At 52.0% G+C, this 17010-nt stretch overlaps 1 protein-coding gene across 5 annotated transcripts in view; it reads right to left on the bottom strand.

The window, feature by feature from the left end:
* LOC117361593 (phosphatidylserine decarboxylase proenzyme, mitochondrial-like) overlaps positions 1 to 17010 on the bottom strand; it is an 88583-nt gene that overhangs the window by 10753 nt on the left and 60820 nt on the right. For all 5 annotated transcript variants that reach the window (XM_033947149.1, XM_033947151.1, XM_033947150.1 and 2 more), the window contains 4 exons: positions 9856 to 10086; positions 9545 to 9686; positions 1668 to 1814; positions 1392 to 1552 (listed from right to left, as the gene is read on the bottom strand). In XM_033947149.1, the coding sequence (XP_033803040.1) occupies positions 1392 to 1552; positions 1668 to 1814; positions 9545 to 9686; positions 9856 to 10086 (681 nt within the window). The remainder of the gene's footprint in view (positions 1 to 1391; positions 1553 to 1667; positions 1815 to 9544; positions 9687 to 9855; positions 10087 to 17010) is intronic.

Raw genomic sequence — 17010 nt, forward strand, 5'->3', positions numbered from 1 at the left:
AAATGCTGGATCAAGGAGAGATGGGGCTCAGGCTGGATGGAATGAGGAGAAATGCCTTGTTGGCCTGGAACTTCCTCTCCTAAGTCAGAATTGACGTCAGGGAGCGGAATGCTGGTCAGCGCGACGCTTCTGCAGGGAAAGCTTGGGACGGCGGTGGCTTGGGGGCTGTTCCCCGATGGCGGTGGCAGCAAACCGAGTGGCTTGGGGGAGGGCATGGAGAAAGAAAGAAAGGGGGCAGACAGGGAGACAGAAAGAAGGGGAACAGGGAGACAGAAAGAAAAAGTTTGGGGAGAGAATGAGGTCTGGAGGAGAGGAAACATACAGGAGGCTGAAAGAAAGGAAGAAAGATTGGATGCACAGTCAGAAGAAGAAAGTGCAACCAGAGACTCATGAAATCACCAAACAGCAAAAGTAGGAAAAATGATTTTATTTTCAATTTAGTGATCAAAATGTGTCTGTTTTGAGAATTTATATCTGCTGTCTATATTTTGCACTATGGCTCCTTTTTACTAAACCACAATAGCGTTTTTTAGCGCAGGGAGCCTATGAGCATTGAGAGCAGCACGAGGCATTCAGCGTAACTCCCTGTGCTAAAACCTACTATTGTGGTTTAGTAAAAAGGGAGGGGGTGTATTTGTCTATTTTTGTATTTTGTTACTGAGGTGACATTGCATAGAGTCATCTGCCGTGACCTCTTTGAAAAAACCTGGAATATGAATAATTAACATTTTCTCTGCCTTTCAGTGTGCTTTGTGTTTTTTTTTAAATTTTATTGTTGGTAGATCATTTTGACTTAGTCATTATAAAAGTAGCTCGCAAGCCCATAAAGTGTGGGCACCCCTGGCTTAGATCTTTGGATCCATTCCCATTCCTCAAGGGCCAATGAAAGAGATTTGCATGCCTATTACCTCCATTATTTGCAAATTTCTCTCATGCATAATCATTAGGGCTATCCTGAAAGCCTGACCTGTTAATGGCCCTCGGATGGGAGTGAATACCACTAATTTAGACTGTAAGTCTAGTTGTGTACCTATTTATTGTAACTCACCTTGATCCTGGATTTAGAAAAGGTGAATAATTAAACCCAAATTCACTTGGTTCCAGAAGCTCATTTCCTTAGCAGCAGTAAGTTTTGAAACTTCTGTGTTTAAATTTCTTAGGTTTATTTGTAATCTTGGATTTAAGATTTTCTTCTGCTTCTTGGGGTCTGAATGTAATCTTGTTAGTTACTAAAAAAATGTCTTTCTTGAACCAGGATCCTAGTCCATAAGTAATCTCGTAAGTTATTGGCCATACTCAGTTATTCAGAAGCAAAACATCGTATCTCCTACTGCCCCATTATTTTGCTGGAATCTTGTTGAGATTTTCATCTCCTTGTGTTCTATACTCACCTGATCACAGTAGATCCGGATGGAACCTACGTTGGTGGCTCCTACAGCAGTAAGGGAGAAAAACCCATACTGCCACTCCCCAGCCAGCACCACCCGCTCATTCTGACAGAACAGCCCCGTGATCCAGTGAGCAATGCCAGGATTCACTGACATAAGAGCCCCTGCAGTGAAACAATACGGCTGATAGTGAGTGTAAGAAATCATTTAGATGTACAGTATAAAAGAGAGTGGAAGGGATCATGAGAAGCCATCAATGTGACTGCTTGTTATACTTACCAGGGAAATGGCGTCTATGATGAATGTACCAGTCAGTGGGTGAATGGAATCTGTGGTAATCTCCTGGTGCTAAATATATCACGCAGTGGTAGAGGCGATTTCCTTTGTGCAGTCCCAGCTGCTTCTGGAACAAAGCTCTATCATCAACTATGAAACAAGGAGAGGAAGAGAAGCATTATCACTCTAGAAAAGTTGTGGGAATAAGATCTCACCTGTACATCTCAATCAGTTCCACTTCACACAGTGGTCTATCTTCCAACTGAATTCCACAGCATATACAGCACAGTTACTTACCGTAACAGGTGTTATCCAGGGACAGCAGGCATATATTCTCACATGTGGGTGACGTCATCTACGGAGCCCCGATGCGGAAGCATTTTCAAGCAAACTTGATTGAAGATTTAAGTTTGCTCTGCTGCTCCACGCATGCATGCCTTCCTGCTCCACTAGGGGGCGCATCCCCTCGTGGTCTCCAGTTCACTTAACTAGCAAAGAAGCCAACCTCGGGGAGGTGGGCGGGTTGTGAGAATATATGCCTGCTGTCCCTGGATAACACCTGTTACGGTAAGTAACTGTGCTTTATCCCAGGACAAGCAGGCATGATATTCTCACATGTGGGTGACCTCCAAGCTAATTGAAAAGGGATGGAGGGAAGTTGGCAATTTAAGCAAATAGATTTCGCAATACCGATTGGCCGAACCGGCCATCGCTCCTGGACAGTGAGTCCAGACAGTAGTGGGAGGTGAAAGTATGAACCGAAGACCACGTGGCAGCCTTGCAGATTTCCTCAATAGGTGTGGACCTGAGGAATGCTACGGAGGCTGCCATCGCTCGGACCTTGTGTCCCGTTACTTGACCATGCAGCGCGAGACCAGCCTGAGCGTAGCAAAAGGAGATGCAATCGGCCAACCAGTTGGACAAGGTGCGTTTGGAAACTGGGTGACCTAACCGGTTTGGGTCGAAGGACAAATACAGTTGTGGGACTTTCCGGTGTGACTGAGTGCGTTGGAGGTAAAAGGCCAACGCTCTCTTGCAGTCAAGAGTGTGGAGCGCCACTTCTCCGGGGTGAGAGTGGGGTTTGGGAAAAAACACAGGCAAGACAATGGACTGATTGAGATGAAAATCAGACACTACTTTAGGCAAGAACTTTAGATGAGTGCGGAGTACCACCTTGTCATGGAATGCAGTGAAGGGTGGGTCCGCTACCAGAGCCTGTAGCTCACTAACCCGCCGAGCGGAAGTGAGCGCTAGCAGGAAAATCACCTTCCAAGTGAGGAATTTTGGATGGCATTTGTCTAGGGGCTCAAGTGGAGGTTTCATTAGTTGAGCCAGGACCACGTTAAGGTCCCAAACCACTGGAGGAGGTTTGAGAGGAGGGTGGACATTCAGAAGACCCTTCATGAAGCGAGAGACTAAGGGATGGAGCGAGAGGGCTTTCCCTTCCAGGGGCTGATGGAAAGCCGCAATCGCACTGAGGTGTACTCGAATGGAGTTGGTCTTTAGGCCAGAGTGAGATAATTGAAGTAAATAGTCAAGGACCAGAGGGACGGGGATCGACACCGGGTCCTGACTGTGAGAGGAGCACCAGGCTGAGAATCTGGTCCACTTTTGGGAGTAGCAGGTTCTCGTCGAGGTCTTTCTAGAGGCCTCCAGTATCTCCTTGACTGATTGAGACACAGGGAGAGAAGTCAGGGGGAAAGAAACCAAGCATTCAGATGAAGAGATTGAAGATTGGGATGTAACAGTGAACCCTGACCCTGTGATAGTAGAGAGGGAAACCGAGGCAGAGGTAGTGGATCTCTGACACTGAGTTGAAGTAGAAGGGAAAACCAAGGCTGGCGTGGCCAGCGAGGAGCAATCAGGATCAGGGTGGCTTTCACCTTTTTCAGGTGGACCAGCGTCCGCAGGATCAGAGGAAACGGCGGGAACGCGTACAGAAACCTTCCCTCCCAGTCGAGGAGGAAGGCGTCGGCCTCAAGTCAGTCCGGGGAGTGTATCCGGGAGCAGAAGAGAGGCAGCTTGTGATTGTGGGGGGATGCAAACAGATCTATTTGAGGCGTCCCCCACTTTTCGAACACCTGTCGTAGGGTCTGAGAGTGCAGTGACCACTCGTGTGGCTGGAGGAGGCGGCTGAGTCTGTCCGCCAGACAGTTTTGTTCTCCTTGTATGTACACCGCTCGAAGGAAGGTGTTGTTGGAGATTGCCCATTTCCAGAGGCGCAGGGCTTCCTGACAAAGGGACCAAGACCCTGTTCCTCCTTGTTTGTTTACGTAGTACATTGCTACCTGGTTGTCGGTTCGGATGAGAACCACCCAGTCGTGGAGCAGATGTTGAAACGCTATAGTTGCGAGATAGATGGCCCGAAGCTCTAGCACGTTGATGTGGCAGCGACGGTCCTCTGCTGACCACATCCCTTGGGTGCGTAGGCCGTCCAGATGGGCTCCCCAAGCGTACTCCGACGAGTCCGTGGTGAGTACCTTGCTGTGAGGTGGGGCGAGGAAGAGCAAACCTTTGGAAAGATTTGAAGAGTCGGCCCACCAGCGGAGCGATCGTTGTAAGGAAGGAGTCACTGTCACGGGACGGTCGATCGGGTCCCGGTCTTGACGCCATTGAGAGGCCAGGGTCCATTGAGGGATTCTCAGATGGAGGCGGGCGAAGGGTATGACATGGACGGTGGAGGCCATGTGGCCCAGGAGAGTCATCATCTGTCGAGCTGATACCGAGGTCAGCAGGGAGATCCTTCGACTCAGACTTGCTAACGCCTCTAGGCGTGGAGGGGGGAGGAAGGAGCGGAGGCGAACCGTGTCCAGCGTGGCCCCGATGAACTGTAGGGACTGCGAGGGGCATAGTTGGGATTTCGGGAAGTTTATCTCGAACCCCAGACTTTGTAGGTAGATAATAGTCTGTTGGGTCGCTGAGATAACCCCTTCCCTGGACGGGGCTTTGATCAGCCAGTCGTCCAGGTAGGGGAATACCTGAAGGCCCTGGGAGCGTAAGGTAGCTGCGACCACCACGAGGCACTTGGTGAAGACCCGAGGTGATGATGCTAGGCCGAAGGGGAGGACACGGTATTGTAGGTGCCAGTCCCCTACCTGAAAATGCAAGAACTTGCGGTGAGCGGGGTGCACTAGGACATGTGTGTACGCCTCCTTCAGATCGAGGGAGCAGAGCCAGTCGCCCTCGTCGATCAGGGGGTAGAGGGTCGGTAGGGAAAGCATCCGAAATTTTTCCCGTACCAGGAATTTGTTGAGGCGTCTCAAGTCTAGAATTGGGCGTAGGTCTCCCATTTTTTTTGGTATCAGGAAGTAGCGGGAGTAGAAGCCCTTCCCCCGTTGGTCGGGGGAACCTCCTCCACTGCTCTCAGGCGAAGCAGGTCTCGAGCTTCGGAGAGGAGTAGGGGTAGCTGCGTCCAGTTGGGAGTGCAATTCCTTGGAGGGTTGTCTGGAGGGATGGCCCGAAAGTTGAGAGAGTATCCTGATGAGATCACGCCAAGGACCCATGCGTCCGACGTGACTTGTTCCCAGTGCGGGTAGAATGCTTTGAGACGACCCCCGATGGGCAGGGGGGCTGGGACTATGGCGGAGGGGGCCCGCCCCCTTCCGCGTATCCCGTCAAAAGGATGGGGATGGTTTGTTAGTCGCAGGCGGTTGGGACTTGGGCAGAGCCCGATGGTGGGCTTGCGGGCGCCTGGGTGGAGGCCTCGAGAAGGCAGGAGTGGACTTTTGTGGGTAGCGGCGCGGAGGGGCCCTAAACGGCCTGGACGCGGGTGGTTTTGGCTTTTGCCGGACGAGGGAGGCAAACGAGCGTTCGTGTTCGGAGAGGCGTTTTGTAGCCGCCTCGATAGTGTCATCGAACAGTTCTTTTCCCACGCAGGGGAGGTTAGCCAACTGGTCCTGTAAGTTGGGGTCCATGTCGACCAGGCGCAGCCAAGCCAGTCAGCGCATGGCGATAGCAAAGGCTGCCTCTCTGGAGGAGAGTTCGAAGCCATCGTAGGCCGCGTGGAATAGATGGAGGGTTGGAGAGGGACTCTAAAAGCAGACTAAACGCTCCTTGGCGGGGGGCCGGTAGGTCAGTCTCAAAGGCTCTCAGTAGTCCAATGAGGTGTTTGAGGTAGGATGTGAAGGTGAAAGTGTAACTTTGCACCCTAGAGGCCATCATCGCATTTTGATATAGTCTCCTGCCGAACTTGTCCAGTGTTCGGCCTTCTCGGCCTGGGGGGACCGCCGCCGAGACCCGGGAGGGGTGAGCCTTTTTTAAGGAGGATTCTACCAACAGCGACTGGTGGGAAAGCTGTGGTTGTTCAAATCCCGGGAAGGGTACTGTACGGTACTTGGCCTCCATTTTGGAGGGCACGGCTGTGACCATATAGGGGGTCTCCAGGTTCCTGAAGAGAGCCTGTTGGAGTACCGGGTTAGGTGGTAAGCGAAGGGACTCTCTGGGCAGTGATGGCATATCCAGTTCCGCTAGGTACTCTTTAGAGTATCTGGAGTCGGATTGGAGGTCTAAATTCAACGCGTGGCCCATGTCCTGGACAAAGCGAGAGAAAGATGGGTGGGATGTTCCCGAGGCCCCGTGCGGTGTCGGTGAACGAGACCTCCGTCGGGTGGAGAAGGAAGGGGAGGCTTCCCTCGAGTATCGAGGTTCCTGCTCCGATCCATGCTCCGAGACCGGGGAAGCACTGTGAAAGTGTTCCGGGGTCGTCGATCTTCAGTGTCTCGAGGAGCCCCTCGGAGACGATGCCGGGGTTCGGGGTACCGATCGATGTCGAATCGGTGACCTCGACCCGGACTCCCTCGGTGAAAGCCCGAACCCTCGGATCGGCACCCCGGTCCGAGGGGGAGTTCGGAGGATGCGTGGGTTGGAGAGTGATAGCTCTGTCACCCTCAGCGGTCCCGTACGAGGTGAAGGCGAACGGCCTCGTAGAGTTGGTGAACCTCGGGCCTTCTTGGAGGTACGGCGGTTCGAGGTTTCTGTCGTTTTAGCACGACGTTTTGCCCCGCGGCGGTCTGCGGAGGGAGAGCGTCTCGGGTGCCTCGGCGAGGAGGATGGGATGCGGCGAAGCTTGCGCACTTTTCCCCGAGGTTGCTCGACACGAGGCTCAGGCTGGTCTGGCACCTGCGGGGTCGAGGTCGAGGCCGGTTGTAACTGGGCCATTGCAGCGGACAGCTCCGACGAGATCATCGCTCGGAGTAGGTCCTGGAAGACGGGCACGGACAGCATCGAAGGCATGTCCACTGCCTCGGTACACTCCACCGGGGGCGACCTCGTATCAGAGTATTCCCGTGTGGTGGAGGCACGGCCCGAAGGCTTGGAGGGCTTAGCCGGGGCTGTAAGCATGGGGCTTCCGCCATGCGTCGACGGTGTCCCCGAGGCTGGCTTCTTTGATGTTACGGAACCTGAAGAGGGAAGAGGGGACTTACCCGGAGCCGAGGCTTTCTGCTGTCCCGAGGGCTTCGGATTCGGGTCTCGGGGCGATGCCGAGGTATTTGGGGCCGAGGTCCAGGCCGGGCCCGAGGCCGGGGCTGACCTCGAGGCCGAGGTAGAGGGTTGGTCCGGGGCGAAAAGATCCGCCCAGCAGTGTCTACGGTGAGCTGTCAAAGCTCAAGGTTAACAAAGCAATGGGGTCGGACAACCTGCACCCCAGGGTGCTTAGGGAGCTGAGTGATGTATTGGCGGAGCCACTGTCCGCGCTCTTCAACCTCTCCCTTAGTACAGGCAGCGTCCCGTTGGACTGGAGGACGGCTAACGTCATTCCACTCCACAAGAAAGGCTCAAAGATGGAGACAGCAAACTACAGACCAGTGAGTCTAACATCGATAGTGAGCAAACTAATGGAAACTCTAATCAAACGCCAATTAGATAAGATCCTGGATGAGGAGAATCTACGGGATCCCCGACAACATGGATTTATTAAGAGGAGATCCTGCCAATCCAACCTGATCAGCTTCTTTGACTGGGTAACGGGGAAGCTGGATATTGGGGAGTCCCTGGACATCGTGTACCTGGACTTTAGCAAAGCATTCGATAGCGTACCACACCGCAGGTTACTGAGCAAGATGAGTTCTATTGGATTAGGTAACACATTGACGAAATGGGTTGGGAGCTGGCTTGGAGGTAGGCTCCAAAGGGTGGTGGTGAACGGCATCCCCTCTGAAATGACGGAGGTGATTAGTGGAGTACCACAGGGCTCAGTCTTGGGCCCAATCCTATTCAACATCTTTATAAGAGACTTGGCAGAAGGGCTTTGAGGTAAAATAACATTATTCGCCGATGACGCCAAACTGAGTAATGTAGTGGGCAAATGCACAACAGACGAAGATTCAGTGCCCGACAACATGATGCACGACCTACTCCTACTGGAGCGATGGTCTAGGACATGGCAACTAAACTTCAATGCCAAAAAATGCAAAGTTATGCACCTGGGCAGCCAGAATCCATGCAAGTCTTATACCCTTAATGGCGAGATCCTAGCAAAAACTGTAGCAGAACGAGACTTGGGGGTAATCGTCAGTGAGGACATGAAGTCTGCCAATCAAGTGGAGCAGGCTTCGTCCAAGGCAAGACAAATCATGGGCTGCATACGAAGGGGTTTCGTCAGTCGTAAGGCGGAAGTCATTATGCCATTGTATAGATCCATGGTGAGGCCCCACCTGGAATACTGTGTGCAATTCTGGAGGCCGCATTATCGCAAGGATGTGCTGAGACTGGAGTCGGTGCAAAGAATGGCCACCCGGATGGTCTCGGGACTCAAGGATCTACCATACGAAAAACGGCTTGACAAATTACAGCTATACTCGCTCGAGGAGCGCAGAGAGAGGGGGAACATGATCGAGACGTTCAAGTATCTTACGGGCCGCATCGAGGCGGAGGAAGATATCTTCTTTTTCAAGGGTCCCATGACAACAAGAGGGCATCCGTTGAAAATCAGGGGCGGGAAACTACGTGGTGACACCAGGAAATTCTTTTTCACTGAAAGAGTGGTTGATCGCTGGAATAGTCTTCCACTACAGGTGATTGAGGCCAGCAGCGTGCCTGATTTTAAGGCCAAATGGGATCGGCACATGGGATCTATTCACAGGGCAAAGGTAGGGGAGGGACATTAAGGTGGGCAGACTAGATGGGCCGTGGGCCCTTATCTGCCGTCTATTTCTATGTTTCTATGTTTTCTTCGACGGAGGGCCCGGTTCTGGAAAGTAGCGCACTGGGGGCAGGAGTCGGTTGGATGAGCCGCCCCCAGGCAGAGGATGCACCGGCGATGCGGGTCTGTGATGGAAAGAAGCCGCTCACACCGGGTGCACTTTTTAAAGCCGGTCAAAGGCCGGGACATAGAATCGAAAGTGGCCGCGGCTCGAGTAGCCACGCGGCCACGGGGACCCGGAAGCCTCCGGGTCGGTCAAAAACGAAGCAGGAATCAAGTTGAAAAGTAAAAAATTCGCGCACAGCGACTTAATCGAGAAAAAACAAGAAAAAATCGCGGTGCTAGAAGGCAGTTGGGGCAGAGCCTGAAAAACACGACTTCTAGGCTCAGCGGAAAATTTTGAACTGGAGACCACGAGGGGATGCGCCCCCTAGTGGAGCAGGAAGGCACGCATGCGTGGAGCAGCAGAGCAAACTTAAATCTTCAATCAAGTTTGCTTGAAAATGCTTCCGCATCGAGGCTCCATAGATGACGTCACCCACATGTGAGAATATCATGCCTGCTTGTCCTGGGATAATAATTTGTACTCTGAGTGAATGCAACTATACACACTAATTTGTACTCCTATTGAATTCTACTGGATACATACTTTGATTCTGTCTCCTTACACATACCAGTCTGATTTAGTCCTAGTGAAAGTCCTAGTGCAGAATATTAAGCTATTTTCAAAGTTTGTTACCTTTTACTCCATTGTGGTCAGCATCCCTCCAGTCCTGGGGTCCAAAGAAACTCTCCAGGGAGTATGTGAGACCTTTCACCTGTTCCACCTGAGAGTTCCGAACCCGTCCAAAATGCAGAATGCGACCGTCTGCAGGACTCACCTAAAATACACCCAAAACATGACTAAAGCATGCCTTGTAATTAATACTAGGTAACAACAAAGCTCTTCCTCTATCAAGATATTTTCTATCAACTAGCACTAAGTTAGTATTAAACTTCTTCCTTCTATGGACACCCCCAATAAGGATATTTTCTTACTGCTTTTCTTACCACTTTGTGGGAAGCAATAGGTCGTACTGAAGGCTTGAGCTGGCGTCTGAAAAGCTCTCCCAGGTTGCGGTATTGTTTCAAGTCCTCTTCTTCAGCTTCCTGCATGTTGACAGAGAAAGCCCAAACATAGAGGGCCAGGAGAGGCTTGCGCAACCACAAAGGCAGTATCACAGTATTTAGAAGGCCCCAGAGTCGTGAAAGGAGACGGGTGGGAGCCCGACTGTAGACAGCCTTGAAGGAAAGAAGAGGAAATGAAGTGTCATAATAATGTTGTAGCACTTTTAGTATACTACAGATAGTTCAAAGTTAGCATATCCCTGTCCCAAATAACTGATAGTCTAACGCAGGGGCAGGGAACTCCGGTCCTCATGAATATGCATGAGATCTAGTTGCATGCACTGCTTTCAATGCATATTCATTGGGGAAATCCTAAAAACCCGACTGAAATACGGCTCTCGAGGACCGGAGTTCCCTACCCCTGGAACATAGGGAAGTAAAGTACTCCCTATGCTTTATTTCTCTTTCTTGCCATCTCTCTTTGTTATAGTCGATCTCCACTAGAGCTGAAATACATTCTCACTGTGATTTGAGCGGTGGAGTACATCAAGAAAAAAAAGCTGTGGTTTAGAAGAGAATTGCTGCTGCAGTTTTATGACATAGCAAATTTCTCCAATGGTTCAAAATGTTCAGAGAATGCCATTCACAGTTCAGAAGGTGCCTTCAATTTGAATAGAACAAATGAGTCTCCATCAAGGTTTGGAAGAGGTTATGAATCTCCATCTAGGTCCAGAAAGAGTGATGAAGCCCTAGCATGGTACGGAAGGTGTAGTCAATTCCAGTTATGGGTCATAAGGTAAGGTGGATCTCAGCCATGGTTCACAAAGTATAATAAATCCCTGTTATGGCTTGGAAGGAAATGTGTGATGGTTTTAATTCCCTCTATGGCTTGGAAGTTGCTGTGAATCTTCACCCTGGGTCACAAAAGGGCTGACGCAGAAAGATACATCAGGCAGAACAGCATGGTTTATAAGGTAGGTGTGTGCATATTAATAGCTGTATAGTGCAGAAAGGGAATTTTAGCAGAAATTTACTTTGTATGGTAGACTTTGGCATACAGCCTAGTAAAATGTATGCTAAATTAAACTATTGCAATGCAGATAAGTTTCTGACAGAGCACAACATGACCACAATGCGATAAATGTGCCATCAGGTCTGAGGCAGCATAGAAGATTTAGTTGCCTGGTAATCTAGTGCCCACCCACCCCTGCCGAACCTGATTCATACATACCCCTGCCTCCGACATAAAAATAAAATCCTTGGTAGTTTAGTGGCCCCTTGACATGATACTTTTGGCTTTAAAAATAAATATATATCCTAGTAGTCTAACCAGGGCTGTGGAGTCAGAATCGGAGTCGGAGGAAATTTCGAGTACCCGGAGTCGGAGTCAGAAGAACAAAAAACTGAGGAGTCGGAGTCGGAGTTGGAACATTTCAAGTGTTCCCTCTAAGCTGAGCAGGTGTCCTCCAGCTGCATTGCTACCACTAGGGGGTGGAATATTTTCAGTCGCTAAGGACAGGTATGTTCCCTGGAGTCCTGCAGAACTTGCCTGTCCCTCACAATTGAAAAATGTGACAGTAAAACAGCACCCTCTATTGGTGAGACTGTGGGTGGAGGACTCCTGCTCAGCCAATTTTGGCATACCAATCACAAGCGATTCTTTCAGCTATAGCACCCACTATATACACAGCACAAATGTTGCGAGCAGCTTCTGCGGCCTTAGAACCTTGATTAAAAGCAAAAAGAAGATGGTGTCGAAAAAGCACAGTTACTTACCGTAACAGGTGTTATCCAGGGACAGCAGGCAGATATTCTCACATGTGGGTGATGTCATCCATGGAGCCCCGATGCGGACAGCTTTTCAAGCAAACTTGATTGAAGATTTCAAGTTTGCTAGTGCTGCACCACGCATGTGTGTGCCTTCCTGATCCACTAGAGGGCGCATCCCCTCCTCATGGTCTTCAGTTTAGATAGCTAGCAAAGAAGCCAACCTTGGGGAGGCAGGCGGGTTGTGAGAATATCTGCCTGCTGTCCCTGGATAACACCTATTACGGTAAGTAACTGTGCTTTATCCCAGGACAAGCAGGCAGCATATTCTCACATGTGGGTGACCTCATAGCTAACCAAAAAGGGACGGAGGGAAGTTGGCAATTCAAGAAAACAGATTACGCAAAACCGACTGGCCAAACCGGCCATCACTCCTGGACAGAGTATCCAGACAGTAGTGGGAGGTGAAAGAATGAACCGAAGACCAAGTGGCAGTCTTGCAAATCTCCTCGAGAGGCGTTGACCTGAGGAAAGCTACAGAAGCCGCCATCGCTCGGACTCTATGTCCCGGGACTCGACCATGCAGCGCGAGACCAGCCTGAGCGTAGCAAACCAGCAGCCAACCAGTTGGACGAGGTGCGCTGGGAAACAGGGCGTCCCACCCGAGTAGGGTCGAAGGACAAAAACAATTGAGGAACCGTCCGATGAGACTGAGTGCGTTGAAGATAAAAAGCCAACGCCCTCTTACAGTCAATCGTATGAAGCGCCACCACGCCAGGATGAGAGTGGGGCTTCGGAAAAAAGACCGGAAGAACAATGGAACGATTGAGATGAAAGTCCGAAACCTTCTTGGGCAAGAACTTGTAATGAGTACGCAGGACCACTGCGTCCTGATAAAATACAGCAGAAGACGGGTCCGCAACCAGAGGTTGCAGCTCACGGACTCTACGAACAGACGTGAGACCAACCAGGAATACCACCCGCCAGGTGAAACAGAACAAAAGAGCGTTATCAATGGGTTCAAACGGAGGTTTCACCAATTGAGCCAGGACCACCCTAAGATCCCAAACCACCGGAGGGGGCTTGAGCGGAGGATGAACATTGAAGAGACCCTTCAGAAAGCGGGAAACCGTCGGATGGACGGAGAGCAGCTTCCCATCCAGCGGCCAAGGAAAGGCAGCAATCGCACAGAGGTGGACTCGGATAGATGTCGATTTGAGACCAGACCGAGACAAGTGGAACAGAAAATCCAGCACTGAAGGGAAGGAGGCAGAGAGTGGATCCATGCAGTGCTCAGCACACCACGCAGCAAATCAGGAGCATTTCTGGGAAAAGCATTGCCGAGTGGAGCCCATACGAGAAGCCTCGAGAATATCCCCACCGACTGAGAGAAACAGAAGGATGGAGGCACGTTGCGAGGAACCAAGCTGATAAGTGTAGAGACTGCAGATTGGGAGGCAACAGAAACCTCAACACTGAGACAGCAGAGAAGGGAACATAGGTAGAAGCAGATGCTCCCTGACACGCTGAAGGAGCAGGGAGAACCACAGCTGTCAGGGCCACAGAGAAGCCAGCAAGATCATGGTGGCGCAGCCCGACAGGAGGTGCATCAAAGATCTGAGAATCAGAGTAAAGGGAGGGAACGCATAGAGGCACCTGCCCATCCAATCGAGAAGGAAAGCATACACCTCGATGCGAACCCGGGAGAACATCCTCGAGCAATATCGAGGCAACCAGTGAGTGAGGGGCGAAGCGAACAGAACTACCTGTGGGGTTCCCCACCGAACAACCACATGCCGCAGAGTCTGAGAATGGAGCGACCATTCATGCGGCCGAGAAGGGCGACTCAACGTGTCCACCAGACAATGCTGCTCGCCCCGGAAATACACCGCCCAAAGAAATAAGTAGTGGTGTAACGCCCCCTGCCAATGACGAAGGGCTCCCCTGCAAAGTAACAGGGAACCTGTACACCCTGGCTTGGTCACAGAATACATCGCCACCGGGATATCGGGACGCACCAGGACCCCACAATCTTGCAACCAATAACGAAAATCCACCCCGGCATTATAAATGGCCCGGAGCTCCAGCAGATTGATGCGGCTGCGACGGCCCGCACCCAACCAAAGACCCTGAGTCCGAAGGCCGTCGAGGTGCACCCCTAAGCCTATGCCGAGGAGTCCATCGGCAGAACCTTCTGATGCGGGGATACGAAGAGGTGGCACACCAACGAAACAAGCGTGTCAAGGAGGGAGGCACCACAATGTGCTTGGAAGCGGGATCCCGATCCTGCCACCACTGAGATGCTCGGGTCCAGCGGGGAACACGAAGATGAAACCAAGCAAACATCGGGACATGAACCGTGGAGACCCCAAAAGGATCAGCATCAGCTCGGCCGAGGCCGAAGACTGCGGAGACACCAGCTGACTCAAGCGCAGACAGGCGGCCTGCCGAGGCAGAAAAGACCGGAGGCGGACCGAGGACAGAGGGGCCACCTTCCGGCATAAACAAACAAGGGCCACCCCCTGAGGTCGAGACAAGAAGGAGTGCAGACAAACTGGGTCCAGGTCCGCCCCGACGGACTCCCGAGACTGGGGCGGGCAGAGTCTGAACCACTCCCGGACTAGAACTAGTGCAGGTCACGAAGGGCCTGGACCAGACGCAGATGGGAGGATGGGAATGCCCAACCGACAGAAGCGAGGCTATACTCCCGGTGCGTAGACACGGAGACACCCCTCCCGAAGGGAGGGGAGGAATCTCAGAAGGAGAGCAGCCCGGAGGCTATGCGAGAATAGTCAAAAAGACGGCCAGGAGTCGCCGAAGCAGGCGACTGGACCATAACCCGGCGCTGCTGCAGCTATTGCGGCTGCTGTGAAGGAGGCCGAGAACACAAGAAAGGTATCCGGAGGGCCCCTCCGGAGAAGGAGTCCAAACCACCAAGGCAGACGGGATTCAGCTGAAGGCGTCCCGATAGGCGAAGGACCGGTCGTGTTCTGAGAGGCGGTTAGTGGCCACCGCAAGAGAGGCCTCAAGAAGCGCAGAACTCACGCAAGTAAAAGTGGCGAGATGATCCTGGAGGTTCGGATCCTCAGCCACACTCTGCGCCAAGCGAGATAACGCATGGCAGGAGCAATAGAGCCGGAGCATAGAGCCGGAGCAGGGAGAGAGTCTCCTCCAGGCAACCAAACTCCATACTACAAGATTCCGTCACGGCTGCCCGGAATGAACCGAAGAGAAAGCGGGGAACCCTTTCGAACAGGAGCCGGAGACGCCGAGGCACAGAGCCCCAGACGATGTCGAGACACTAAGCCCCCGTCGATAACGGGGCGCAAACCCGCAGTCGACGCCGAGGCCCAAAGCCTCAGCCGCTGCCGAGATATAAAGCCCCCAGCGACGTTGCGGCACCAAGCCACAGTCGACATCGAGACACAAGGCCACCGCCAACCAAAGGGCAAAGCCCCAAGCGACGTCAAGTCACAAAGCTCCAGTCGACGGCGAGACACGAAGCCTCGGCAACGACGAGGCACAGATCTCCAGCCGACAATGAGGCCCCCAGCCTCAGTCGACGTCGAGGCACAAGCCTCAGGCGCCGTCGAAGCACAAGCGTCAAGTGACGCGGAGCACACGGCCGCAGCCGACGTCGAAGGAACAAAGCATCCGTCGACGTCGAGACACCCAGCCTCAGTCGACATCGAGACACCAAGCCCCAGTCGACATTGAGGCAGAAAGTCGAAGCACAAAGCCTTAGACGACGTCAAGGCACCAAGCCGCCTCCTACGTCGAGGCACAGGGCCTCAGGCGGCGGTGAGGCAAGAAGCCTCAGTCGACGTCGAGGCAAGACGCCTCAGTCGACGTCGAGGCACGAAGCTCCAGTCGACGTCGAGGCACATCGAGGTTCAGAAGTCGGCACCGTACCAATGAAACTGATAATAGCGGTATATAAGAAATAAATTACATTACATTACATTACATAATAAAGGTGCAGCAGTGCGCTCCATAAAGGGCAACCTCGAGATGAGTATTCCCATGAAAGGAGGCACGCTTCGAAGGTCTCGTAGAGGCGGGCACGACTGCACTCGATGCCTGGAATGCCTGAGACTCAGCCGGTGGCATTACCGAGGTAACGCAGCTAGAAGAACAGAAAGAAAGAAAGAAGACTTACCGGGGATCGAAGCTACTCAGTCCGATTCCAACGAAGGAAAAATGGTCCTGGCCATCCTGCTCACACGAGGTGAGCCCAGAGAGAGGCCAGGGAAGAAGAAAATACAGCTGCAGCCAAATGAGGCCTAGCCGCATGGCTGAGGCCCAAGAAGGGCCTGCCGGTGAAACTAGCAGAAACACAATAAAAAGTCCTTTTTTTTTTTTTTTTTTGAAACAAAGAAATACACGATCAATCAACAAACGCACAGCGACTCCCTAACAAAATAAAGAAGCCGCGGTGCTAGAAAGGCACTTATAAGAACGCAGAGAAGAGAGAAAGGGCTTTCTGGCTCCGCGGAAAACTAAGAACTGAAGACCATGAGGAGGGGATGCGCCCTCTAGTGGATCAGGAAGGCACACACATGCGTGGTGCAGCACTAGCAAACTTGAAATCTTCAATCAAGTTTGCTTGAAAAGCTGTCCGCATCGGGGCTCCGTGGATGACGTCACCCACATGTGAGAATATGCTGCCTGCTTGTCCTGGGATAATGCTCATTTCTCTCAACTTGACATTCCATTTTAACGATCTGAAAATTAACCAGTGCTGTGGAGTCGGAGTTGGAGTCGAGAAATCGGAGTCGGAGGAAATTTCGGGTATTGGAGTCGGAGTCTGAAGTACAAAAAACTGAGGAGTCGGAGTTGGAACATTTATCTACCGACTCCACAGCCCTGAGTCTAACTCTAGCAGTCCTCTCCCCTCCCTCAACCCAATCTCCCCCATCTTGCCCCAACATTAAAAAAAAAAATTGATAGTAGCCTAATGTATCCCTTCCTCCCCTATACATCTGCAAACGTGGAAAAATAGGAGCAATGTCCATTTGTCCTTGCCTCTAGCGCCACTATTATTCAAACTGGTGGTGCCTGATGTCTAGCAGGGGATATAGCCACAGGACAGGCCTGGCCTGCCCAGTTTGGGCTCACACCCATCTACCTAGGCAGCCACATGCCACCAGCAGCAGTTGCTATACGCTGCCGGTGGCTAACCAGGAAGCCTTCCCTTGATGCGTTTGTGTTTTGCACCAGAGGGAAGGCTTCCGGATCAGCTGCCGGCAGTATGCAGGAACCGCAGACAGCAAACTGAAGAGAAAGAGAGATGCTGCACAGGCTGGGGGTGGGAAATGAGGGAAAGAGAGA

Source organism: Geotrypetes seraphini, chromosome 5 (genome assembly GCF_902459505.1).
Source record: "Geotrypetes seraphini chromosome 5, aGeoSer1.1, whole genome shotgun sequence".
Taxonomy (NCBI): Eukaryota; Metazoa; Chordata; class Amphibia; order Gymnophiona; family Dermophiidae; genus Geotrypetes; species Geotrypetes seraphini.